Raw genomic sequence first — 24,505 nt, 5'->3', positions numbered from 1 at the left:
GACTTACGGATAGGGGATGAATCTATAGGGAGTATTTAACTGTCTCCAATTAAAGCCATGGGGTCAAGACCATTAATTTAGATGTGTGTATGACACATGAGAGTCCTCAATAAGTAAATCTATCTGCTATCTACCTGTCATTAATATAAATACCCATACTAATATATGTCCCTTTCTCTACCATCCACTTATCTGTCATCTATCTCAACAAGTGGTTGGCGCTGACACCGTAGGGAAAGCTAGAGGTTTGTTGACTTAGAGTTTTTACCAGACCCCTTTAAAAAGAAATATCAGATGGTTTGGGGAAAATCCCTTTACCAAAAAATTATAGGAAAAGAAGCTGGTAGGCAGGCACCACCAAAGTTAACTAGTCACAGTTCCCTGTTCTAAGTGAAACAATTGACAGGTTGATAGAAGATGATCATTTATTTTTATTGAGATGTCCCCTCACTGAAGAGAAGACAAAACTAGGTCATTTTTGTGGCTCTGGAAAGCCAGAGTGTTCAGGTTCAATCATCTTTACTCTTCAAGCATGGCTGGCGTGTCAGGCAGCATTTCAGAGACTTCTGGCAGAGAGCGACAAGTTCTTCATTTTTCAGACAAGAATTCACACATCTCCCACGAAACTTGAAGCATTTCTCATCAAAAAATGAATTCCTGGCTATATAAAGGAAAGGGCCACCTGGATTAATTCTCTTCTCAGATATGTCCAGTTACCAGGTATGGTCAAGTAACCAGTTAGTAAAGACTTCTTTACAAGCTGACATAGTGTCTCCCATTGCCAGTAGATGAGATAGTAGGGAACTATTTTCTCTTTGATTTTTCTGTTTTTTTTTTTTGTCATAGGTGGATTAAAGACCAGGAAGAACAGATTCGTGTTCTGGCATTTGGGGTTAGGCTGTATGGGGGCTTTGAGAAGCAGAAGCTTTTGTTCTTTTACCAGAAACTATTGGGGTCATGATCACCTTGTTCCTGTAAACCCCTCCAGGGTAAGTAGCTCCCCAGCTCACTGTCAAAGTGCTCCCTGGTGAGAGCAGGGCAGGTCTGAGGCTGCGGAGATGGTGCAAGACCAGAGTTAACAAGGATAAATGTAAAGAAATGGAAACATTCACTGTTGTGGGTGGCAGGAAAAAGATTGCTTAGAATGGCTCAATCCAATTTCTTTTCCACAGTTTGCAAAATGTATTCAAGAGCAGGCAAGGGCGGATGCTGGGAGCTGCTCTCCAAGACTCCTCGTGTCTATCCTGCACAGAATACCAGCGCTGGCCGTAGCACTCTAGCAGCAGCAATCATAAGACAAGCCCACTTCAGGTGAAAGAGAGACGCGCATCTTATCAGAAATAATACTTTAGAGTTTAACCTAAGGTATGTACGTACATACATGCATAATGATATGTAAGGACAGCGTCAGATGTCCGCAAATTGAAACTGAGGCCAACATACAGAGGTGGCTGATCCCTGTATGTGTAAAACTAAAACCGGGTGGAGTGGTACCAGCATGTGCTTAATCATTTCCAGCATCAGCACTGAATTCGTAAGTACACGTACTCCAATGTTTCAAAGCTCAGGGAACTGTGTCTCCCACTGCAGGGGCCCCTAGCTGCCCTCCTACTGTTGTAAGGTCATCCCAGGCTGTAGGTGCTGAACCTCACTCTTGTACTACATCCAATTGACAGCATGGGTCCAAAACCAGAAAGCCTCCAGGAAGGGAGGGAGCACCTGTGTGTACAAGTCTTCCAATGGATCATCACGGGTACCCATCTAGAGGTCAGGGGAACTCTGTGTGTGTGCGCATTTGACACAGTAAGAGGTCAGCTCCATTTGATTTTATTAGATAATTTCATATTACATGTTCCCATATTATGTTGACTAAGTATATAAGAAGTCTGACTGGTCTGAAAAGAGGGTCTTGGTCACTGTCCAATGTGTACCTCGAGGCTAGTGGAGTGAACAGATCACCGTAGGTCTTGGATCCCTGTTCTGGCACAGAATCTACTCACACAATCTTATTGCAAAAAAGACCAGCCGCATATGCAGCAGGTGTGAGGATTCCGAGCCTCCTAACGGGACATCAGTGGCATCTGGCACCAACTTGGACTCATTGTAGGTTCTAAAAAAGCCCTTTCTTTGGCTATCTGGAAACTGGGATGAGTCTGGTCTTGGACTTTAATCTGACGGGAGCCATTGATGGCTCCTAGGAGCAGAAGAGTGTGATGAGAGACCTGATGCGGACTCTCAGGTCCTGACTTCATTCCCGCTTATCTGTAGGACTCCGTGAGGCGGCCTATATATCTGAAAAATATATGTAAAACAGGCCTTCCAGGCTGAAGGAGTTGCTCTGAACATCACTACATTAGAAGAAGGACAGAGCTGGGGTGCCTAGTGGTTCAGTCAGTCAAGCAATTGACTCTTGATCTCACCTCAGGTCTGGATCTCAGGGTCCTGAGTTCAAGCCCAGCATTGGCCTACTTAAAAAAAAAAAAAAAATAGAACAGAGTTTCCTTAAAGGACTTGGCATTGGAAAAGTCCTTGCACTTTGGTCTGAGGCAGCTTTCACAGGACCCAGTCTCATGGAGTGTGGCGAAGGGGTGACAGTTTCAGGGTACTGTCTGACCTGGGCCATGCCTGGCACGACCGACCGCAGTGTCGGACGGACCTCCATCCCTTTCCTTGTCCAGTACTCCTTTTTCTGGCTCTTTTCCTTACCTGTCCCATCTCTATCACAATTATTTTTTTTAAAGGTTTTATTTACTTATTTGACAGACAGAGATCACAAGTAGGCAGAGAGGCAGGCAGAGAGAGAGGGGGAAGCAGGCTCCTTGCTGACCTGAGCTGAAAGCAGAGACTTTAACCCACTGAGCCACCCAGGTGCCCCACAATTTTTTTTTTTTTTTAAGATCCACTGACACCTATACTTGTTTTTATATTTTTCCCCCAGTTTTTGTTTTTGTTAATGAGCTTGGCCCTAGGGACCAAAGGGCATCTTTCCTGGCATATCTTTCTTTCTTCAACCCTGTGATAGCCCATCCTAGACAATGATGAAAAACGAAAGAGATTTACAGAAAAGGCGTTAGGGGAGAGCACCTCCTGTAGCAAACGTTCCCTGGCAGGTTCACCGGGCTGAGCACACCAGGTGCTCACTGAGCAGACCCTGTCTCTAGGCCACCACCTCTATAACCTTTCCTGCAAAGACATTGATTTTACCTGGGACCAGAAGGAAGAGAAGAGCAAAGACAAAGAGGAATGTCCTCATGACTCGCAGGAGCTTGAAAGATCAGCACAGGGTCCATGATAAAAATTTTGAAAACAGCAAAACACCCACATTTATATGTTTCTCTAAACCAAAAAACATCTTGATCGACGAGGCATGTCAGAAACGAGGGCCTGTCCATGCTCCCCTGAGGAGAGCCCACACATCTCAGTGGGTGGCAGTCTGCAGCTCATTGTTTTTCTGATTCTGGAAAGTTCCCAAGAAGGACAATGGGGAAGAAGCAAAAACAGAGCAGAGGGTGCATTGGTGACCAAGGACAGATAGATAGAGGCACCAAGTGGGAACCAATGGTCTGCTACCTGGCAGTTTGGGTTTCTAGTCCTGCCTATGCTCCTTCATAGCTTCGGTTCACTCATATGTAAAAGGAGAGTAAGTCTATAACATCATAACGCAGTCAGTGGGGTCTGAATTCCAGCTCTGATATGCAGGAGCTGTGTACATTTGGCAAGTTGTTCTACTGAAGGTTGTGTTTTTATTATTATTATTATTTTTTAGTTGAGCTGGGTGAGTGGTTCTTGATTTTGGCTCAGGCCATGATCTCAGGGTCCCGGGCTCCAGCCCCGTGTCAGGCCCTGCGCTCAGTGGGGAGCCTGCGTATGATTCTTTCTCTTTCCTCTCCCTCTACCCCCCATCTCTCTCTCCCTCATTCTCTCTCAGATAAATAAATAAATCTTAAAAATAAGTGCTACACACTTAGTGTTTCACACATTATCTTATTTTATCCTCAAACAGCTCCCCAGACAGTTCTGAGCTTATGCGATATTTGATTATGACTATATATGTGTGTGTATATATATATATCAAATAGCTATATACTCTGAATGTCACAGACTCCCACTAATTTTATTACCTCTTTTTTTTCCTAATCTGCAGTAAATCAACTAAGTAGGTGGAGAGAACATCCTGAATTATCCACTTTAATTCTTCCCTCTGGTGGAATACCTCTCTTTAATGCAACACTGGGGAGACGAGCCTCCCTCATGATCATTCTGCATTATTATTGCTACTCAAAGTTGAAATACCTCAGAAGCATTTGTTAAAATAATCATAAACTCTAGAAAAGCAACAGATGCTTGTTGTGTTATTGAAAACACGGTTTTTGTGTGAGATCTGGACAAACCGTCCATGTCCTGCCTTGTGCCGCACTGATCTCAGCAAATGATCAAATACATAAATAACTCTGAGGAAAAGGACACATTTTTAGCTTTTCTCTATTCCCTTCCAATCCACAATTAAAATTATTTTATTTTTTCGATTAAAATAATTCAAATCCATAAGAAAAGACAAACTTCCAAACATCTTAAAGTGACACCCACAGCCTCATCGGTCTTCTTTATTACCCCATTAGGTCATTTATCTCTGCTTCTTAAGGCTGGTCTGTTTCATCAGGAAGTGAAGGTTCCAAACTTAAGGGAATCCTAGTTGGACCCTTTGACACAATCGAACGTTACTAAGGTGATGAGAACTCCATGTGGTGGTAGGATTTCACATGGCTTGTCCTCTAAACTCAGATGATGTCTCAGTCCCTTTGAGCTGCCATCACAAAATACCACAGATGCAGTGGTTTATAAACAACAAATATTCATTTCTCATAGTTCTGGAGGCTGGAGATATAAGACTGAGCGCCAGCATGATCAGGTGCTGGTGAGGACCCTCTTCTGAGCTACAGATGACTTCTCGCTGTGTCCTCCCTTGGAGGATGGGGACAGGGAGCTCTCTGGCATTCCTTTTATTAGGCAATAATCCCATTCATGAGGGCTCTTAACCTAATCACATTCCAAAGGCTCACCTCCAAATCCCATCCCTGCAGGGATAAGGTTTCCACATGAATGTCAGGAGGACACAGCTGTTCAGCCATGGCATATGCAATCTTGTCTGAGCACTCCGAAGAGCCAACGCCCTCTCCTAAGGGCTAAGAGCCAGCCTGCTCACACCTCACTGTGGAGAGGACAGACATCTCGGAGTGGGTGAATTCTAAGGTCTGGAGTGTGATGAGTTCCAGGGTGTGGGGGCTGCTCAAGGAAGAGAGGTGGCATCAGGTGGCACCTGGACAGGGTTGCATGGGGGAACGCCCTGCCAGGGATGGCAGCACGATGCATCCCCTGAAAGGGGAAGGGAACTCCCAGAGGGGAGGGGCACCAGAGAAAGGCTCACATGTCTAGATGATACGTCTCAGCAGCAAGGTGGGGAGTCTTGGGATCACAGCTCTCAGGGGGGCACTGAAAATTTGGAGTCTTAATGCTATGGCCTTTGTCTTGTCTATGTTAGCAGGTGTTGGGCACTTTGGGGGGAGGGCACACAAAGCAGGAGGGCTTTAAATGGCTAAGCAAATGTTTAGTTGCACCATACTTGAAGCACTCAGGTATGGAAGAATTTGAGCTTGGAGCAGGGCGCTTTGAGCTATAGACGTGATCACCATAGGGACCACTATACAAAGGGACCACCTCACTGGCCCACTGATGTAGCAAAGAGGTCTTGAGATCCCTATGACAAGGACCAACCCTCTAATTTGAGAACTGCAAGAATCTTCTTATTTAGACATTCACTTCAGGTCAGGACCAGCTATATAACATGCTGGCCCAAGCACATCATAAAAATACAAGACGCCATGTTCAGGAAACAGGAAAAAGGTGCCATTAGAGCACTTAGTTTCTCTGTCATAGATTTTTTTTCTCTTATGATTTTTTTTCCTTTTATATATATTTTTTGTGAACATATAATATATTATTAGCCTCAGGGGTACAGGTCTGTGAATCGCCAGGTTTACACACTTCACAGCACTCACCATAGCACCTTTCTCACAGCACATACCCTCCCCAATGTCCATAACCCCACCACCCTCTTCCGACCCTCCTCCCCACAGCAATCCTCAGTTTGTTTTGTAAGATTAAGAGTCTCTTATGGTTTGTTTCCCTCCTAATACCATCTTGTTTCATTTATTCTTTTCCTACCCACCAAACCACCCATGTTGCATCTCCACTTCCTCATATCAGGGAGATCATATGATAGTTATCTTTCTCTGATTGACTTATTTTGCTAAGCATAATACGCTCTAGTTCTATCCATGTCATCACAAATGGCAAGACATCATTTCTTTTGATGGCTGCATAGTATTCCAATATATATATATATATATATATATATATATACCACATATTCTTTATTGTCATAGATATTTTTCTTTGCTATTTAATATCACAGTTCCTCAGGCACAAGGGTACTTGCAGGACACTTACAGACCCTCACTGGTGCCCGGGGATCTGCTCATTGACACTGCATATCTCTGTATGGTCCAGCGTCTGCTGGGTTGCCCTCCCAAGGCACCTGCTGCAGGACCTCCATGCCTTACTGAAGAGAGAGTCAAGCCAGGTGTGTTTCCTCCATGAGTTTTCCACTCCTACCCATGGTCACCCATGGTGACCAGCTCTCCAAGGATATCTCAGTGTCTGTGCCCGGAGGCAATTGATATTGAATTCGGGGCTGGGGAGAGGCCTCCTCCTGCCAAGATTCCCTGCCTACACCATGGCACTGTTAGCCCTGAGACACCTCCATCCCATTGCTAGGTACATCTGGACTCAGTCCAAGCCTGGGATCTGATAGCCCCTTGATGCTCAGTTCAGTGAGTCCATTTAAATATCCTATGATGTATCTTTATTACATCTCCATATTAAGACTTAGAAACAGGTTTAACCAAGTAAGCAACCTGCCCGGGTCACGTACATGCTAAACCGACCTGACTGTAGTCTGCCTGGTTCAGTGTTCCTATTGCCTTCCCAAAGTGAAGAACAGAGCCTTCCGTAAGCACAAGCAATAGGACAGAACTTATTTGGTGATATAAGTGTTGATTTTGATGCCCATGTTCTTGATGAGTGAAAAGGATATAGTAATTATGCCTTTGGCTGCTAGGCGACATTGTTACAGGATCAGGGATTCAAAGCTCACTTGGCGAAATGACACCCATCCCCTTGCTACTGGGGACATTGACAGGTAGTACAAATGAGATCCTGGGAAGGAACAGAGCCTGCTTCTTGGGCTCTTAGAGGGCACCAGGCCTCCTTCCAGGCCTTCCCTGTGTTCCAAACACATCCCCATAATCACCAGAGCTTGACGCCAATCCTGAGAGGCTGGCTGAAGAACTCGTTGTGTCTCAGCAACTGTAGTGGTTCCTTATTCAATGGAAGAGAAGGGTAAATTCTGCGAGAGAAAGGGAGTAGCAGGCTCCTACTTGCTGGGGCAGGAGGATTGAGGTGGCCCCTGGTTTTCCAGCCCCTGACCTCGAGTTCCTTGCACTACCCTGTCTGGAGCTCCCAGAATACAAGTCTTTATGAAGACCAAGGGTTATTGTCCATCAGATCCGTCCTTGATCCTGGGAAATGGAGCATATAAATGTGCTTTCTTTATTGATTCACTTCACTGACCAAGAGCATTCCCCATTACTTGCAAATATAAGTGAGCCTCCTGTCTTCTCAGAGAGGCCCCAAACCTCTGCTCTGAAGAGCCATCCCTCAGAGATTACCCTAAGGAGAGAGATGTCTTCTTTTGTCTTTGCCTTTTTCATTTTGGTTCAGTTTCTATCAGGTAATGGCAAAAGGCTGGGATGGTGAAGGGCGCAGATCATAAAGCCTAAGGCTCTTCCATAGACCATCATAAAATTGAGAGGAATGGTCGGCTCCCCTCTGAGCATCTCATGGGATCTTCTTGACTCTGCAGCAGCATTTTCTAAGCAAACCACTACCCTCCCCCGCCTTTTTAAAACTTCTTACTAGTTACTGGGAGGGCTGATCTTCAGAAGTAGCGCAAAGATACGGTCTCTGTAAAATGCTGTCCTTTGACAGCAGATGGGTGGAGCTGGAAATACTGTTTTATACAACATTATTTCCTGCACTGATTTTAATATCCAAAATGTGTTGCTTTGAATTTAGGGTGCCAGGCAGGACTGGAGTATTCTGAGCCACTTCCAGGAGGTAAGTTGAATCCCTTGTGCATAATTTCTACTTTTAGGTCCTTTGGCTGTCAGCTCCCTCTGACTTCCGGCGACAAGGAGTGATGGAAATGATAGTGAGAATAGAGTTGCCTGAAATCCCAGATGTCTGTGTCTGTCTTCTCTTACTTGGATTTTCATCTCACAGAGAAATATCTGTTACTGCAATGGAATTTTGGCCATAAGGATTTGGACCTGGTGGCTAGTGTCGTTAGCTCATGGTGTTCATAAAAGCAAGATTAGAAGATATGCTTGTACCAGCCAATGAGCACTGACTACTTAGAGAACATCCTCATCTGTCTCTTATAGGCTCTGCTCCCAAACCCAGCAAAGTGTGTTCCAAACTATGGTACTAATCTAGGAAGGATCAAATAAAGTGAAATCTCGTCACCATCACAGAAGAGCTGTGAAGAGTGGAGAACCCCCAACCTCTGTTTGTACACTCATGTCCTGCAGGAAGAAAGCATATTATAAACAGAACTGAAAGAAATACCCCTGGGTAATTGCAAACAGATCATGATCCAAGCCGAAGGCAGACACCCAATGACTGAGCCACCCAGGCATCCCCCACCAGTACCTTTAAGCAGAGGTGGCATACAAAATTCTCAACGAAACTGTAGCACTGAACTATCAGACCGTCCACGGCCTGCAAAGAGCAGATTCCATCACAAAGAATCACCCTGTCCATTGCATAGAAACCCTGAATAAAATCGCATCCAGAGAGGGAGGGTCCTCAGGGTGATGGGTGGGAGAATGCATGTTCTAATTCAGCAGCAAATGGGCATCTAGAGATAATCCCTGGCATGCACAAGAGTAGGTCAGATTAGAATTACAACATAATTCATATCCTATCTGGTTCCAAGGCTGCATATGCTGATTGATCAGAAATGCCTCAGAGCCACTGAATTGTACTGTAGGGCTAGACTGTCATGGGGCATGGGTGGGTAGTAAGCATTGGTTCTTCTTTATAAATGTTATCAGGCAGTTTGGTATAAAATGCTGCTAGCAGAAAGGCATCTTCAGTAGAATGTTATCTTGCATCTGTCCTCACCTCTCATCAAAGCAGGTTGGAATACAAGTCATCAGGGACTTTGTTTCAGGATCATGACTCTTAACACAACATGTGATGAGTGCATGACATCAAGCACAAGAGGCAGGTGATGAGGACCTGGGCTTACCAGAGCAAAGACTACCTCTAATGGTGACTTCACAGAAGCAACTGGCAGCCACGGCTGCCCCCACTGCCCCAGCAAGCTTCCGCACAATGCAAACAGCAATCAGCATGAACACAAAGATGTCCGGGTTAGTGTTCAGAAGTTAGGTGGGCAACTTCAGGAGATCCAGCATCAGGGGTATGGAATGCATCCAAGGAAGGGACCAACTCTGGGCTCATTACTGAGCAATGATGTGAGAGGGAGGAGCAGATGGTGAGACAGGGAGCATAAGGGCTGAAATAGTCACTGGGGATGGGCAAATGGGCTGTCAAGGAGCTCAGTGAATGGTTGCAGGAGGAGACCAACCTGTAAGCTTCCACGTAGTTCTGAGACTCTTGAGAAGAGGGTGGTTAATCAGAAAGAGAATAAGGGGTCACAACACAAATGTTGCCCCTGGAGAACCAGATCAGCAAATAGATTCTTGGCTGGCAAAGGCCCTACCTACCTGGTCCATGAAATTTATCCTGGAAAATTTTTTGTGGTCAGTCCTATAAAAAACCTTCTGTTTAAAGTTAACAACAACAAAAGTAGCTAATGGAAGACATAGTGTTTGGCAGAATGTTCTCACATAAACTACTTCATTTGACCACTAGAGAAATTTACAGTGTAGACAAGTGTTTCTAGAATGTTGATATGACAAATGAGAAAGTTAAGACCAGGCAGTTTACTGAGGACATACCACCATTACCAGACTCAAACCAGCACTGATTTTACCTCTAACTTTATCTAACTTTACCTCTACCTTTGAGGACCTTTCTAAACCACAAGGTGGCCTTTCCACCTTCAACCTGTAATCTTCGCAGAAGTATCAGGAATGTATTTTTATTGTTCTACAGTACTTTTGACCCATGCAAGGCATGGAGAACAGAGATGGTGCCTATCTCTTGCTTCAACGTTAACTCTTGCCCCCCTCCAACCCAAATAAAGCAGAGCTCTTTGAAAAATCAGGGCTGGTTCTTTAGAAATACTCTTTAAAGTCATACAAACCCTCACCTTTTTTTGATGGCTTCTGACTTCCTCCCCACCTCTGGGGAGTCCCTGGAAAGATGTCTCAGCTGTCCTTTGTCAGCCTAGGTGAGTTTGCTCCTTGTGAGCGGTGCTGGCTGGGCCGGGGAACATGCAGGAGGATGTGTACCGAGGACGAGAAGGTTATTGGACAATGCAGGATGAACTTCTTCTGTTGCCGACCGAAGATCAACTGAAGCAGGTCAGCACTCTTCTGGCCTTCCAAGGGGGACTTGGTATTCAAGGGAAGACAAGAGAAGTTGTGAGCCTTACCCACATCACACTGTGAGTGAGCCTCAGAATCATTCTCATGTCTCTCTCCCTTTGTTTTGTTTCTTTGCTTGTATTTTAAGATAATCCTTAAAAAATCAAGATCTGAGTGTGTAGCTAGTAGCCTAATCAGTTACGACAACTAGGTAATGGTAGACTCCCTTATGGCTTTCAAATCTTTCCCCTACACTTCCTTCATATGGCTCAAGGTCACCTTATGATTTTACTATCTCCATTTGTATTTGAAGAATATTATTTCCATTTGTATTTGAGAGTCAGAGAAACTTTCATTTCTTCAAGGTCATAGCCTGCGAGCCAAGAAAAGGTGTGATCACCCCTATCGTGTTCTTTTGTTTCCATCTATATGTAATAATTTTAACCAAAAAGATAAACAGAAATGGGATCTGCATCTGTGTTAATAGAATTACAGTTCTATAGCATACAAGAAATTATCCATATACTATCCAACACACTGTCAGTCATTGATTCTAGTACTTATGGTGTATTTTTTAAGCAACTTGTACCTACTCAGTTAATGTCCATGGCACCAACTTTGTACTTCTCTTCTTGCCAGTAAGTGAAAATGTCAGAGATTAATTTAAAATGCTCAACATGGTTGACTGTATAACTTCTACCTTATGAAATAAAATTTGTAGCTTCACACAATAAAGGTCAACATTATTCATCCTATGAGCAGCTCCTCAAATCTGATCACTCAGTTTTCACATGGCAGGTTGGCGTTATTTAGCTTCACATCTGAGTTAGCGTTGTACCATTTCTTGTTTCACGCTCAGACACACTCCCTGTCCTTCCCTGCTCTGCTCTGTGTCACTGGCACTACTCTCTGCAAACTACATTCTCCGCGCCTGGTGGCGGCCAGCTGGCTTCTATCAATGTCAGCGCGTGGTGGGAGGATAGATGGGAGGAAGGTAGAGCCCCAGGTTCTCTCCCCTACCCTCTGCTCCGGCAGTAGCTCCATCTCCAATAACAAAGTCCCTGCTTCTGGGTCCTGGCTTCTCCCTCTGTCCTGCTGCTGCAGACACAGCCCCTGTGGCCAGTCCTAGCTTCTGGGTCACACCATGGTCTCCCGCTTTCCCCCCAGCCACTGGGCAGTGGGGGCTTCCAGCTAGGGCTAACCCTGGGGCTGCCCCATTGCTCCCCTTTGCATGCCCAGCTCTTCCAACACTTTATCACGTCCTCTCCATGTTAAATCATCTCTATCAAACCACCCTGTGTGGGAGCTGTTTTCATGCCTGGAGCCTGACTGATTGGGCTTCTCCATCGGCTCTACTGTCAGACTGATTTAGATGGGATCAGTTATCCTCCAAAAGGGATCTGAGTCATCCCCTTTGCCAACCGGAGAGTGTTTCCCTCATTTTCACAGGGATTAACTCAGAGAAGTGGGCAGTGGAACAACAAAAGAATCTGCAGTTATCACCTGCGGGGGGCGGTACTCCTGCTCAGTTCTCCACAGTGAGAGTGCTGTTGAGGGTTTACAGAGGACCATGAGACCAAATACTTACTGCTCATTCCAAACACCCCATTCTGTGATTTCCCAAATTGAAAACACCCTGGAATCCAACTGATGTCTCCTTTATGGAAGGATTCAAGTGCATGTCTCAGAGTCATGCAGAGAGGTGGACCAGTGGCTACACCCTGATATTCCCTTCCTCATAACCTTGTACAGAATCCCATAGATGATCGCCGACTCACGAATTACCCTTCCTCTCATTCTCTTGCTCTCTCCTCTCTTCTTCAGTTGGCTTCTTTTTAGGAAATTTTCATCCACACCCCTTCTTCCCGAGACCCTCAATCCTCCCTATAAAATAATAAAGTCTAAACTCATACAAATTTCTTATTAATTCAGCACTTTCAGGGTGCAAGTGGCTGCCCATGGTCTCTTCAGATGAACGGTTTGTTTATTTCCACAGTAACTCATGGAGATCTCTGATATCAGTCCACTGGGTGTTCTGAAGGGAAACTCTTCTACATGGTGGAAGGGTCAGAGGGAAATGGTCAGAAGGAAAGGAGACTGATACGGCTGGTTTTTCCCTGAAGTATCTCCGCTCTAGTCTACATAACTGCTCCTGTGTAGCATGACTTGTCCTCCATCATTTTGAAACTGTGGCTCTGGTCTGACTATGTTAACTGTGTATTATCCCTTCTTCATCTGCGGTTCTGTTTCAGAACTCCCTCCCCATAACTGAAAGGGAACGGCAGAACCTGTAGAGCAAGACCGATCCATTTGGGCTGAAGTACCAAATGGCAGAGGACAAAACCTTGAGTATCATTTTCTCCCACATTCCCCACTGAAGTACTGGACCCCAGAGGCAGGAACAGCAAAGACGTTTGACCACAGGATGTGCTCTGAAACACTTAGTCTTGTTCCTGTGCCTTGAGAAAATAAGAGAAAGCAAGAGAAGGCAGGGGACAGATTTCTTTGGAGAACGGCTTGGTGTGCTGTGATTGGGACCTGACCCTGGCTCTCAAGGGGGACAGGTGAGGAAAATAACCCTTTCACATCAATCCTTATGAAATGGGCTTCATTTCAAGAGGTACTTGGGAAACCAAACACACTGCCCTGTGGTGCTCACACCTGAAAATATATGGCGGCGAAGAGCTTGTGGTTGCAGCCTTTCACAGTGGCAGGACGGAAAGGCCAGCCTCGGAGTGGCTCTGCTTACCGTATTAGGCAGAGCAAAAGAGGCATGACTCCCACAGACCAAGAGAATGCTACACAAGGTCACTGGGCTGAAACCATCCTACAGGGAAAATTTCCAAATACTGTGGCCTGCTGAAACAAAGGGACTCAGCCGTAAGTGGTTTTAGGATACAGCCCTGGGAGGTGAGAGGCAGAGGGAGAGTTCTAAGACGGTCCGGAAAGAACATCAACCATTTAGGAAATTGTGCAATGCTGTGGACCACACAGGAGTCTCAAAAGAACATACCACTGTGTTCCCCAAAGGGAGCTCTACCTTGGAATACTCTTGCACTTGTTTCTGTCACTGTGTCACAAAGTACCACAAAATTAACTGCTTAAAACGCCATACATTCTCTCACACTTCTGTCGGTCCCAAGTCTAGGCATGGTGGAGCTGGACCCCAACTCAGGGTTTCCCCTACCCTGGGACTAGCGGCATGGGGTCATCGGGGACTTTGATCTAATCTGAGGCAAGAGATCCCCTTGTTCCAACCCCCCCACACCCCCCCCCAGGGCTGTCAGAAAAGTTCTGTCACTTGCCATTGTAGGCCTGTGGTGGGCAGCTGTGTCCCTGCAGGCTGGGAGCTGGGGGCTGTCCAGGGCTGCCCTGCATTCCCTGCCCTGTGGCTCTTTCCATAAACCGGCAGCTTTCTCCTTCAAGGCCAGCCAGAATGTCTCTTGTACTTCAAAACTCTAACTTCTTCCTAACAGCAGAAAAGAAAGAGGAGAAAAACCAAGCTATACGGTGTGACGTTTTGTTCACCATTGGAATGGAGTTAGTATTAATCCAAACTAGATTGTTTAAAACGGACTGCAACCCCCCAAGTCATTTATAATAGAACTCAAACATACATAGCACCATAAATGACAAAGGAATTCAAATGGTTCCTCAAAAAAACATCTATTTAACACAAAAGAAGACAGTAAGGCAGGAGTGGGAGGGAAAGAAATAACATTTAGAAAACAAACAGCAGGGGGGCAGCTAGGTGGTTTAGACGGTTCAGCATCTGACTCTTGATTTCAGCTCCGGTCATGATCTCAGGGTCATGAGATCGAGCCCCACATCGGGCTCCACGCTTGATGTGGAGCTTGCTTGGGATTCTCTCTCTCCCTCTCTGCCTCTCTCCCCACCCCAAACTCTGTCTTTCTAGATAAATAAATAAGAAAACAAATAGCAAATGGCAGATGTAAATCCTACCTCATCAATTATGGCATTAAGCACAAATGGATTTAACACTCCCATGAGAGCCTCGCAGACTGGAGTTCTTTTTTAAAAAAGCTCCAACTATATGCTGTGTGCCAGAGACACACTTTAGATTCCAGGAAATGAAGAGGTCAAAAGCAGAATGAGAGAACACAGAGCTAGAGACAAGAGAACATTGTACAGTGATGGGCGCATCAACCCCTCAAGGAGACGTGACCGTGTTAAGTGTGTATAAACCTCACCAGAACCACAAAATACATGAAAAGAGAGACCTGAAACACTGAAGGGAGAAATCAAAAATTCCACAAAAATATAAATGTTTTATGGCCTAGCGTGTGATCCATTTGGATGAATGTATTGTATGTACTGGAAAAATGTGTATGTGTATTTTGCTGTTGCTTTATGCTATGTTGACTGTAAATATCAAGTCAGTCAACGTGTTTAAGTAAGTCAAACGTGTTTACTACTTTTGGTTCTACCCTTTGCTGAGAAGAGTGAAATCAAAATCTTCTACTTTGAGGGGGCGCCTGGGTGGCTCAGTGGGTTAAGCCTCTGCCTTCGGCTCAGGTCATGATCCCAGGGTTCTGGGATCGAGCCCCGCATCGGGCTCTCTGCTCAGCGGGAAGCCTGCTTCCTCCTCTCTCTCTGCCTGCCTACTGCCTACTTGTGATCTCTCTCTCTGTCAAAAAAATAAAATAAAACTTTTTTAAAAAAAATCTTGTACTTTGAGTATAGACCTGTTTTGTCCTTTAATTCAATCAGTTAATGTGTAAACATGTTACCCAACATCCCACTTTCTATTTGATAATATACTTTTTTTATCTGCAATGAATATTGCTACTCCAGCCTCCTTACTTTTGATATTTTCATAGTTTATGTTTTTCCATTCATTTACTTTCAATCTTTCTGTGCTTCTTTATATTTACAGTGCTTTCCTTATAATCTGTGGTCTGATTTTACTCGGCCAATTTATTTCCTAGCTTTGACAATTCACAATAATGGGCAATGTTCCCCTTGGAGTAGGCTAGGTAATGGGTTCACAAGACCTCTCTGTTCCATTGTTGCAACTTATTATGAGTCTATAATTACTTCAAAAGAAAAAAAAATGCTTGCAGAGTTAGTTCCTTTATAGATAACACATGTTTTTGTCTTCCTGCTTAATTTATCTGATTATCTCTACCTTTTAAGGAGAATGTTCAGTCCCTTGATATTTTTACATAAATAATGATAGATTAGTTAGATGTTGGTCTATCAATTCACTATTTCTGGTGTGTTTGTTCTCCCTGAGTTTTTCCTTTGTTCTCTATCTCTTGTCTTCTTCAGATTATTGGGATATTTGTGTCAAAACTACCATTGTAATGTGTTTATTATGATTAGTGCCTTTAATGGGGATATCAATAGACATCCTTAACTTTTTTTTATCTAATTAGAGTTGATATTAATCTACCTTATTTAAAGTTTGGAAGCCTTATAATTGTATAGGTAGATGTATTTCTCCCCATTCTCATAATAGTCCTTTTTACTGTATTTTCTGTATGTATCACAACCACATACATTATTACCCACAAGGCAATGTTACAGTTTTTGCATTAAGACATCACATACGGGGCGCCTGGATGGCTCAGTGGGTTAAGCCGCTGCCTTCAGCTCAGGTCATGATCTCAGGGTCCTGGGATTGAGTCCTGCATCAGGCTCTCTGCTCAGGAGGGAGCCTGCTTCCTCCCCTCTCTCTCTCTCTCTCTCTCTCTGCTTACTTGTGATCTCTTTGTGTCAAACAAATAATAAAATCTTTAAAAAAAAAAAAAGACATCACATACATTTCAAATACATTAAAAGACAAGGTCCTTTTTATTTTTATTTTATTTTTTTTAAAAGATTTTATTTATTTATTTGAAAGACGGAGATCACAAGTAGGCAGAGAGGCAGGCAGAGAGAGAGAGAGAGAGGGAAGCAGGCTTCCTGCGGAGCAGGGAGCCCGATGCGGGGCTCGATCCCAGGACCCTGAGATCATGACCCGAGCCAAAGGCAGCAGCCCAAACCACTGAGCCACCCAGGCACCCCACAAGGTCCTTTTTAAATACTCACTCTGGTATTTATCATTTCTGATGTGTTTCATTCTTCTTGAAAATCAAATTTTCTTTCAGCATTTCCCTTTGTTTTTGTTTTTTACAGAATTTCCTTTTACAGTATTCCTATAGGGAATCTCTGCTAGAGAAAAAATTCTTTTCATTTTCTTTGCCCTGAAAAAATGTTTAGTCTATCTTCCCTTTTTCTTCTTTTATTATGTTCAACCAGCCTATATGTACTAGTACATCATTGGTTTTTGATGGAGTGTTCACCGATTCATTAGTTGCATATTAACACCCAGTACGCGTCACCACACCTGCCCTCCTTAATGCCAATCACCTGTTACTCTTTTATAAAGGACTTTTTCCTGCAGATGGAGTTTGGAGCCCACAGCGTTGTGCCTGTTTTCCTTCTGCGCTGCAAGATGCATCAACAGTCTCCTGACCTCTTTTGTTTCTGAGCAGAAGCCAATGATAACTCAATCATTGTTTCCCTGTTATTCTTCTCTGGATGCTTTCACGATTTTTTCCCTTTTCTGGGTTTCAGAAGTTTGACCATAATGTGCCTAAGCATGGTATTTATATCCTTTGCAATTTGCAGACTTCCTGGTTTGGTCAATTTGTCTTTCACCAAATTTAGGAGTTTTCAGCCTTTATTTCCTTGAACTACTTTTACCCCATTATGTTTCTCTCCTTATTCTGAGACTTCAATTACCTGTATTTGATATTATCCATCGGGCCCTCAAAGGCCTGTATTTCTCAATCTTTTTTCTCTCTACAGATCTCATAATTTTTAGTGATTCAGTGACTCATGATCCTGTCACATTGTCTATGTTATCAAATCTATTCAGTTAATTTTTTTCAGATATTGTATTTTCTAGTATCAAAGTATCTTTATATTTTCTGTTCTTTAATGAGATCTTTCATGTTTAAAATTGATTGAAATAGGTATATTAAAGTCCTTGTCTGATTACTTCAACATCATTGATGTCCTGGCCACTCTGAATGTTGAAGAGGAAATGTGATGTTGCTGCATCCTCAGAAGAATGTTGATGTTGTAAAAGTTGTTTTTTTAAAAAAGATTTTAGGGGTGTCTGGGTGGCTCAGTCATTAAGCATCTGCCTTTGGCTCAGGTCATGATCCCAGGGTCCTGGGATGGAGCCCCGCATTGGGCTCCCTGCTCAGCGGGAAGCCTGCTTCTCCCTCTCCCACTCTCTCTGCTGTGTTCCCTTTCTCTCTGTGTTTCTCTCTGTCAAATAAATAAATAAAATCTCTCTTTTTTAAAAAAAATTTTTTAAAGATTTTTTAAAAAGAGATTTTATTTAGGGACGCCTGGGTGGCTCAGTTAGTTAAGCAGCTGCCTTCGGCTCAGGTCATGATCCCAGTATCCTGGGATCAAGTCCCGCATCAGGCTCCTTGCTCCACAGGGGGCCTGCTTATCCCTCTGCCACTCTGTCTGCCTGTGCTCTCTCTCTCTCTCTCTCTGGCAAATAAATAAATAAAATTTTGAAAAAGAGAGATTTATTTATTTGTTTGAAAGAGAGAGAGAGGGAGAGAGAGAACAAGCAGAGGGAAGGAGCAGAGGGAGTCAGAGAAGCAGACTCCCTGCTGAGCAGGGAGCCCCATGTGAGACTTGATCCGAAGGCCTCAGGATCATGACCTGAGCTGAAGGCAGATGTTTAACTGACTGAGCCACCCAGGTGCCCTGATGTTTTTGTTCTAACAGGAAAGCGACTTTATTAAACTCAATTTGCAAATATTACCTTGTCTGTAGTGTAGCAGTTCAAATCTCAGTGGTGTTTGTGTGTTTGTCATTTTGTTTTACCTTAACTAGGTTCAAGCATGGCTCAAGGGTTAGCTAAAGTCATGGGCAGAGTTTACACATAGAACCTAAGCTCCCTTCTCTGGGTCTTCATTTTCAACAGGTGCAGTCTCCCTTGGCTCTGACCTTATGTTCTTAGTTTAGAAAGAGGATAGCTATTTTTGTTTGTTTGTTTTGAGTTAAGGTTTCCATGCCACATTGCAACCAGAGAGAACATACTCTGTGCTGTTTTATTTTTCCATTTTGACTTTTTTCTAAAATATTCTTGTGGGGCGCCTGGGTGGCTCAGTGGGTTAAGCCTCTGCTTTCAGCTCAGGTCATGATCTCAGGGTCCTGGGACCAAGCCCTACATCGGGCTCTCTGCTCACCTGGGAGCCTGCTTCCCCCTCTTTCTCTGCCCACCTCTCTGCCTACTTGTGATCTCTGTTAAATAAATAAATAAAATCTTTGAAAAATAAAATATTCTCTTATTTGTTTCAGCTTTCATATTCTTCAGGTAATTTCTTCCCCCAAAGTTTTACTCGTTACCAGTGGGAGGGTCCACCTGTTAGGAGCTCACTTTGCTTTGCTTTATTTGAAATGGAACTCCTTGTTTGAGTTTTAATCTTTCAAATAACCCCCTACTTAAAATCCTTCAATAGCTTCACTTTGATTTTAGAATAAAATTCAAATTTCTTAGTAACATAAATAAACATAAACAGTTCCCCAACCCATATTTGAATGAAAGCTATTCCCGTAACATATGAGATATGGTCACTTTTAGTCATAATGCCATTATCCTTAATATTAATATCCTTCAAATATAAAAACTTTGAGCATTTAATAACAATTTCCATATCAATTGTTTCCTAAGTTCCTCTAACTAGGCAATTATCAATTAATAAGTCAAAGAACCCGTGTATTTTGAACATCTACTACTGCAAAGCAGTATCACAAGTAATCAATGGAAGGAAAAGGAAGAAGGAGAGTCATTTTCTTCTGTGGAGCTTGTTTGCAGTCACATTGGACAGGTAAAAAATGTTCATATACTCTAATTTTTGAAAAGCCATTATACCAGGCACCCATTAACAACTGCCAAGTGAGTCTTAGAAGAGACCAGCTTGCACATATCATCTTAGAGAAGAAGAGGAATGGGAGTTATAGACCTTCTGGAAGTGGAGGTACCCAAAATGGGGCTTCAGAGAAAAACAGACATGGAGGCAGAGACATAGAATCGAGGAATACAATCAGGAGAACAAGCTGTCTGCCCTACTCCCCCGTAAACATCATTGGGATAATATCTGATCCAGCAACCCACACATTACTCAGTGGAGGATGAATAATAGTTTCTTCTTAATGAACACTAAACCCCAAGTTGACTTCCAGCCCTTTCAGAGCCATAGAACTTGTTTTAATCAACTTCCCTTTATAAGAGTGCTAGATTCCAGCAACTGTACCCTTTCTCCACTGATGTCTGGAGCCATGAGAATCTTTTCCTTAATTTCTGCTGCTCTCATTCTCCTTGTTCACATTTTCTCAGGTAAGAGGGAAATCCTAATAGATGTAAGGATGACAATTTGTCTTTTGAGAAGAAATCTCAGGTTTTAGAAAAGTGCATGACTCATCCCTGTGTTCTAAAATGGTCCCAGGACGGGGCAGTTACTGGAAATCTTTTCTGGAGCTGAGACCCAAAACAATGGGACCACACGGAGCCAGAGTAGCTCCACCCAGAAGAGTATCTGGTTAATTTCCCTAAATGTTCTACCTAGGGTTTAGACTTCTCTTTGCATTCAGATCTCTTTCCTTCTGTATTCTTCAACACAGCTTCAGCATATGCCAAAGTGATTGCTCAAAATGAGAGAATGTTTCAGAGGCAAATTCCAAACACACTTGTTAATTTAGAGAATTATAGCTTTTGTAGCCTGAATGAGACTAAACTCATGATAAGAGGTTCTTGGTCTATTTTGGTATGTCTTACTAGTTGGTCCAAATCTCCTAATCTTTGATTATTCAGAATTTCTTTCTAGTTCTCCCATACTTACGGAAAATTTTATCATTTAAACAACTAGGGACTTAGTTAGTTTGCTTTTCGATCTTTGAGGGCTTTGAAATGTTCTCTTTTTGCTCAGTACAGCCAACACTTTATCCCTAAGAAAATTTTTAAAAAGATTTATTTATTTATTTTAGAGAGAAAGAGCTGGGGGAGGGGCAGAAGGAGAGAGAAAGAGAATCTTAAGCAGACTCCCCAAAGAGCACAGAGCCCAATGTGGGGCTTCATCCTGTGAACCTGAGATCATGACCTAAACCAAAATCTAGAGTCAGATATCCAACCAATGGAAACATCCAGGTGTCCCCCTAAGAAACTTTTATATTCATCCCTTCTCAACTATGCTTCATTCTTTCTGTTATGAAGCTGTTTCTAATGGGGGTTCCCCATGTATCATGAAGCACTTTACTTCTTCATGGTTCCTGAATTTCTACACTTATTTCTATACAATCAGGCTTCAGTAGGCCTACCAAGCCAATAGATATGAAGTGTGTTCCTACCACTTAATGAGAAATTGTTTGGGCATGATAGCAAAAGTAGGTAAAGTGGAAGGTCAAAAATATAATCAGAGCATGGTCTTTACCCTTAATTTGCTTGAAGTTTATGATTTTATTATTTCTGTATTGGTTAAAAAAAATAGGTTGCCCAGAATAGTAAATATGCATTTGATACATTTCAAATGTGTATATAAGTGAATGGAAGAGATGGGAAGATGCACAGAACAGTTCCCATAAACACCATAAAAGATGCAGAGTATAAAGAGAAGCCATGGAGATCGAAGCTTGGTTCCAACTGTGGGATCAGGCGGGGCTTTCTGAGAGGTGGCATTCATATTGCACTTTTGAAAGCAGACACAAACAAAAGTCCTTGTGTTTCAAAGGCTCATTTATCAAATCAGTTTCTTAGCTTCTGCCCCAGTCTCTTTTCTCAGAGGTCAGACAATGGATTCCAGTGGAGAAACACATTTTAAGCCGTCTTCTCCATCCCCATTCATCAGGTCTCTGATTTGCTAAGGACTCCTGTTCCCAAACTCACTCAGGCACATTTGAGTCCTAATAATAAGCACAGTGTGGGCTCAGATTAGGACCACCATGATCACAATAACCACAGAAAATCTCAGAGCTGGAAGTGAGTTTAATGATCAATACAAGAGGTAATGAACACTGACTATTATGCCAAAACATGTGAGGTTGGATCTCAGTTGCCATCCTTTTAAGTTCTGTCAACTCTTGTGCTTCAATTTCCTTTCTATAAATGGTAATAATAATAAAATCGTTTGAAAGATGAAGACACTTGTTGCATTAATTAGAGTAAAGTCAAACTTATTTTAACAAAGACACTTAAAAAGAGAGTCAATGAAAAAAAACACAATTTATTTTTCTCTTAAGGAAAAGTCCAAAGACAAGTAAGTTGACTATTGTGGGTAGAAAGAATGTCCTTCTCCATCAAGTCATGTTGAGACTAGGGAGGAAGGTTAACTTTGCATCCTAAACATGTGACTGTTTTATCTGATTCTAAAGATGCTCTAAAAGAAAGGGCTGAAAAGTAATTAAAGGGCACGATTAAAAAGATTGCATAGAAGTAGCTATATCATTCCATTCCTGTTCCATTCATCCAAACTTATCCATGGGGCCGTGCAGAGACACAGGACCAGGGAGTGATACATTTTCCTGAGTCTCCATGTGTTATCCATTATCTGAAAAGAAAATTACTGATTGGGGAAATTTTAACAATCCCTCTGCTTATGTACTGCTTAAACAAAGCCAGGCACATCCTGAGAAAGTTTGCTGTTACTTTTGTTTGCTTGTCATTGTTTTTTATCATCACTCCCATTCTTGGTATCTGCCCCAATATTTAAACACTTTATAGGTATTACACATCAATTGATTGCCCAGTTGCCTGATGAAGCTCAGTGACCTATTCAGTGACCCAAGTTCAACTTTGGGCTATTAAAAAATTCCCCTTAATTTGAGCAGAAATCTAAAGTTATGTGATTCCTTTCCATTGGTCTGAGTCCTAACTGGGGCATGAACAGTGTCTCTTCAGCACAGCAGTTTCTCAGATATATGACAATCATATGTATTCTTCTCCCCCACCCCAAAGCTGTACTTTCCGAGAATAATTTCCTTTTGAGAGTAATCACTTCCTTTTGAGAACTGATTCCTTTTTTTTCTATTATTTGTCCCGAGAACACATATTGCCAAAAACTTTTTTTCAATCATTCTTCTAAAAAAATTTTTGATCTTTTCAGCTTAGTCCTTGTTCTGAAGGAAAACCTGTTGCCTATCCCATTGATATGTTTACAAAGTGGACCAGTACCACATTTCTTTTATCTTCACACTTAAATTTGTGAAACTCAACAACCACACCGCAGTCCATGTAGGCTATCATTGACCTGCCTACCGTGTCAATAGTATTGTCTTTACCTTTTGTTATATATCTGAGACTATTAATTTGGAGATGTGAAAAAAATCACAAATTGGAAAGGACTGTTTATTGGAATTAAAAAGTACACTTCCTCCATCCCAAGAAAAAGTTCTCTACTTCTATATATTCTAGAAATGACTGTGGTAGAAGAAATTGAATACCAAGTAAGAACACTGCATCAGAGAATCTGGTGGGAGCAGAGAATCTGAGCTCCCACACCACTATTCAGGTGGCATGTGCTTTTTCTGATCTCTAGGTGTGTACTCTGTGTCTGCAGGAGATTTGGTAATGAGGAGCTGTGAGTTTGGCCTGGGTGATGTTGTGTCGCTTTCTGGTCACCAGTGACTGGGTAACTGAAGCCCTGCTTTCTTCACTTAGCCCACGGAGGAATATACAGACAGGTACAGTGTAAGAAAATGAATGGGCGCTGTGAAGTCGAGTGCCTCTCCTTCGAAGTTAAGATTGGGGGCTGTCGAGCTGAACTGACACCACTTTGCTGCAAAAAAAAGGGAAACAAGTAAAAGCCAAGCAGCAGCTACAAAAAGTAAGAGGCAAAGATCCTCTGGCTGTGAGCTCCATGCAGCAAACCCGTCTGGATTTTCTCTCTTGACCTTCAAACTTGACATTATTTGAATGAAGCTGTCAGTCCAGCTTCTGACGCTAAAGAGAAATGTCTTCTCTAATCCAGGAGATCCCCAAGGAAACAAACTGTGTGGGGTTTACCTTGGCTATCCCCACTTGCTGGCATAGTGAGTGAGCAAGTGAACAGATTAAACAGGTACAATGGAAAGGTGGGACTGTGCTTGAAAGAAGTTCTAAAGTCCTGGCTTCAGACAGAAGTGTGACCCTGGGCCTTTCTGCTGTTCAGACTCTGGTGTCTGAAGTAAGAGGATAGTCAACCACATAGTAAATGGCCCATATGCTGGACACGAATCATCACTGCCTTAGCCATACTGTCAGCATGGACTTCTCCAGCTCCTTCACAGACAATTAGAATGACCCCCAATCCTTGTCCAATCCCGGACATCAAGTGTCACAATGAAGCTGGCCCGCGTCAAAGTTTAAGGTGGCCCAAGATTGAGAGCATCTTCATTCTGGCCACTTGCAATGAGAATGTGTCATTCATGGACTTTCCAAGCACAAGGTCCCTAGAGATAAGTTTAACTCCACACCTTCATTACAGAGAAGGAGATATAGGCCCAAGAAGATCTCACTGTTGCTGGCTTAGTCGCAACCATGTTCAGACTTCTGGTTTTTGGGTCTTATGTTGTTAGCATGTCCACAGAATGGTGTGCTGGCCAAGGGCTGAAGTCTGAAGATGGAACACTTCTTAGCAGCTCCAGTAAACAGTTGGGTGGAGAAAGAAGTGGAAACCAGCTGCAGGAAAATTACATACTTTCCAAAATCCCTCCTGTGACCTTGCAATCCTTGCTTTTCAGGTAAGGACACATAGGTTTGCCTCTGCCCTGACTTGCCAAAATTCAGAGGCCCAGTTTTGAGGTAGAGCAAGATATATTTC

The 24,505-nt window shown here is 43.0% G+C and overlaps 2 protein-coding genes across 2 annotated transcripts; one reads left to right on the top strand and one right to left on the bottom strand.

Moving 5' to 3' along the window:
* Nucleotides 1–509: 509 nt before the first annotated feature.
* LOC309855511 (beta-defensin 15-like) lies at nt 510–5,073 on the bottom strand (the record flags this gene model as incomplete). The annotated part of the gene is made up of 2 exons (XM_082715870.1): nt 510–661; nt 5,061–5,073. The coding sequence occupies 2 exons, from the start codon at nt 5,071–5,073 to the stop codon at nt 510–512; spliced, it is 165 nt and encodes a 54-aa protein (XP_082571996.1).
* A 14,909-nt stretch (nt 5,074–19,982) lies between these two features.
* On the top strand, nt 19,983–23,507 carry LOC309855510 (beta-defensin 13-like; the record flags this gene model as incomplete). The annotated part of the gene is made up of 2 exons (XM_082715869.1): nt 19,983–20,052; nt 23,365–23,507. 2 exons carry the CDS (start codon nt 19,983–19,985, stop codon nt 23,505–23,507), a joined length of 213 nt encoding a protein of 70 aa, XP_082571995.1.
* Nucleotides 23,508–24,505: the final 998 nt, after the last annotated feature.

This window comes from Mustela nivalis (assembly GCF_964662115.1).
Source record: "Mustela nivalis genome assembly, chromosome: 20".
In the NCBI taxonomy this organism is placed as follows: domain Eukaryota; kingdom Metazoa; phylum Chordata; class Mammalia; order Carnivora; family Mustelidae; genus Mustela; species Mustela nivalis.
Note: the sequence above shows the minus strand (reverse complement) of the source record. Positions and strands in the feature narration are given on the sequence as shown.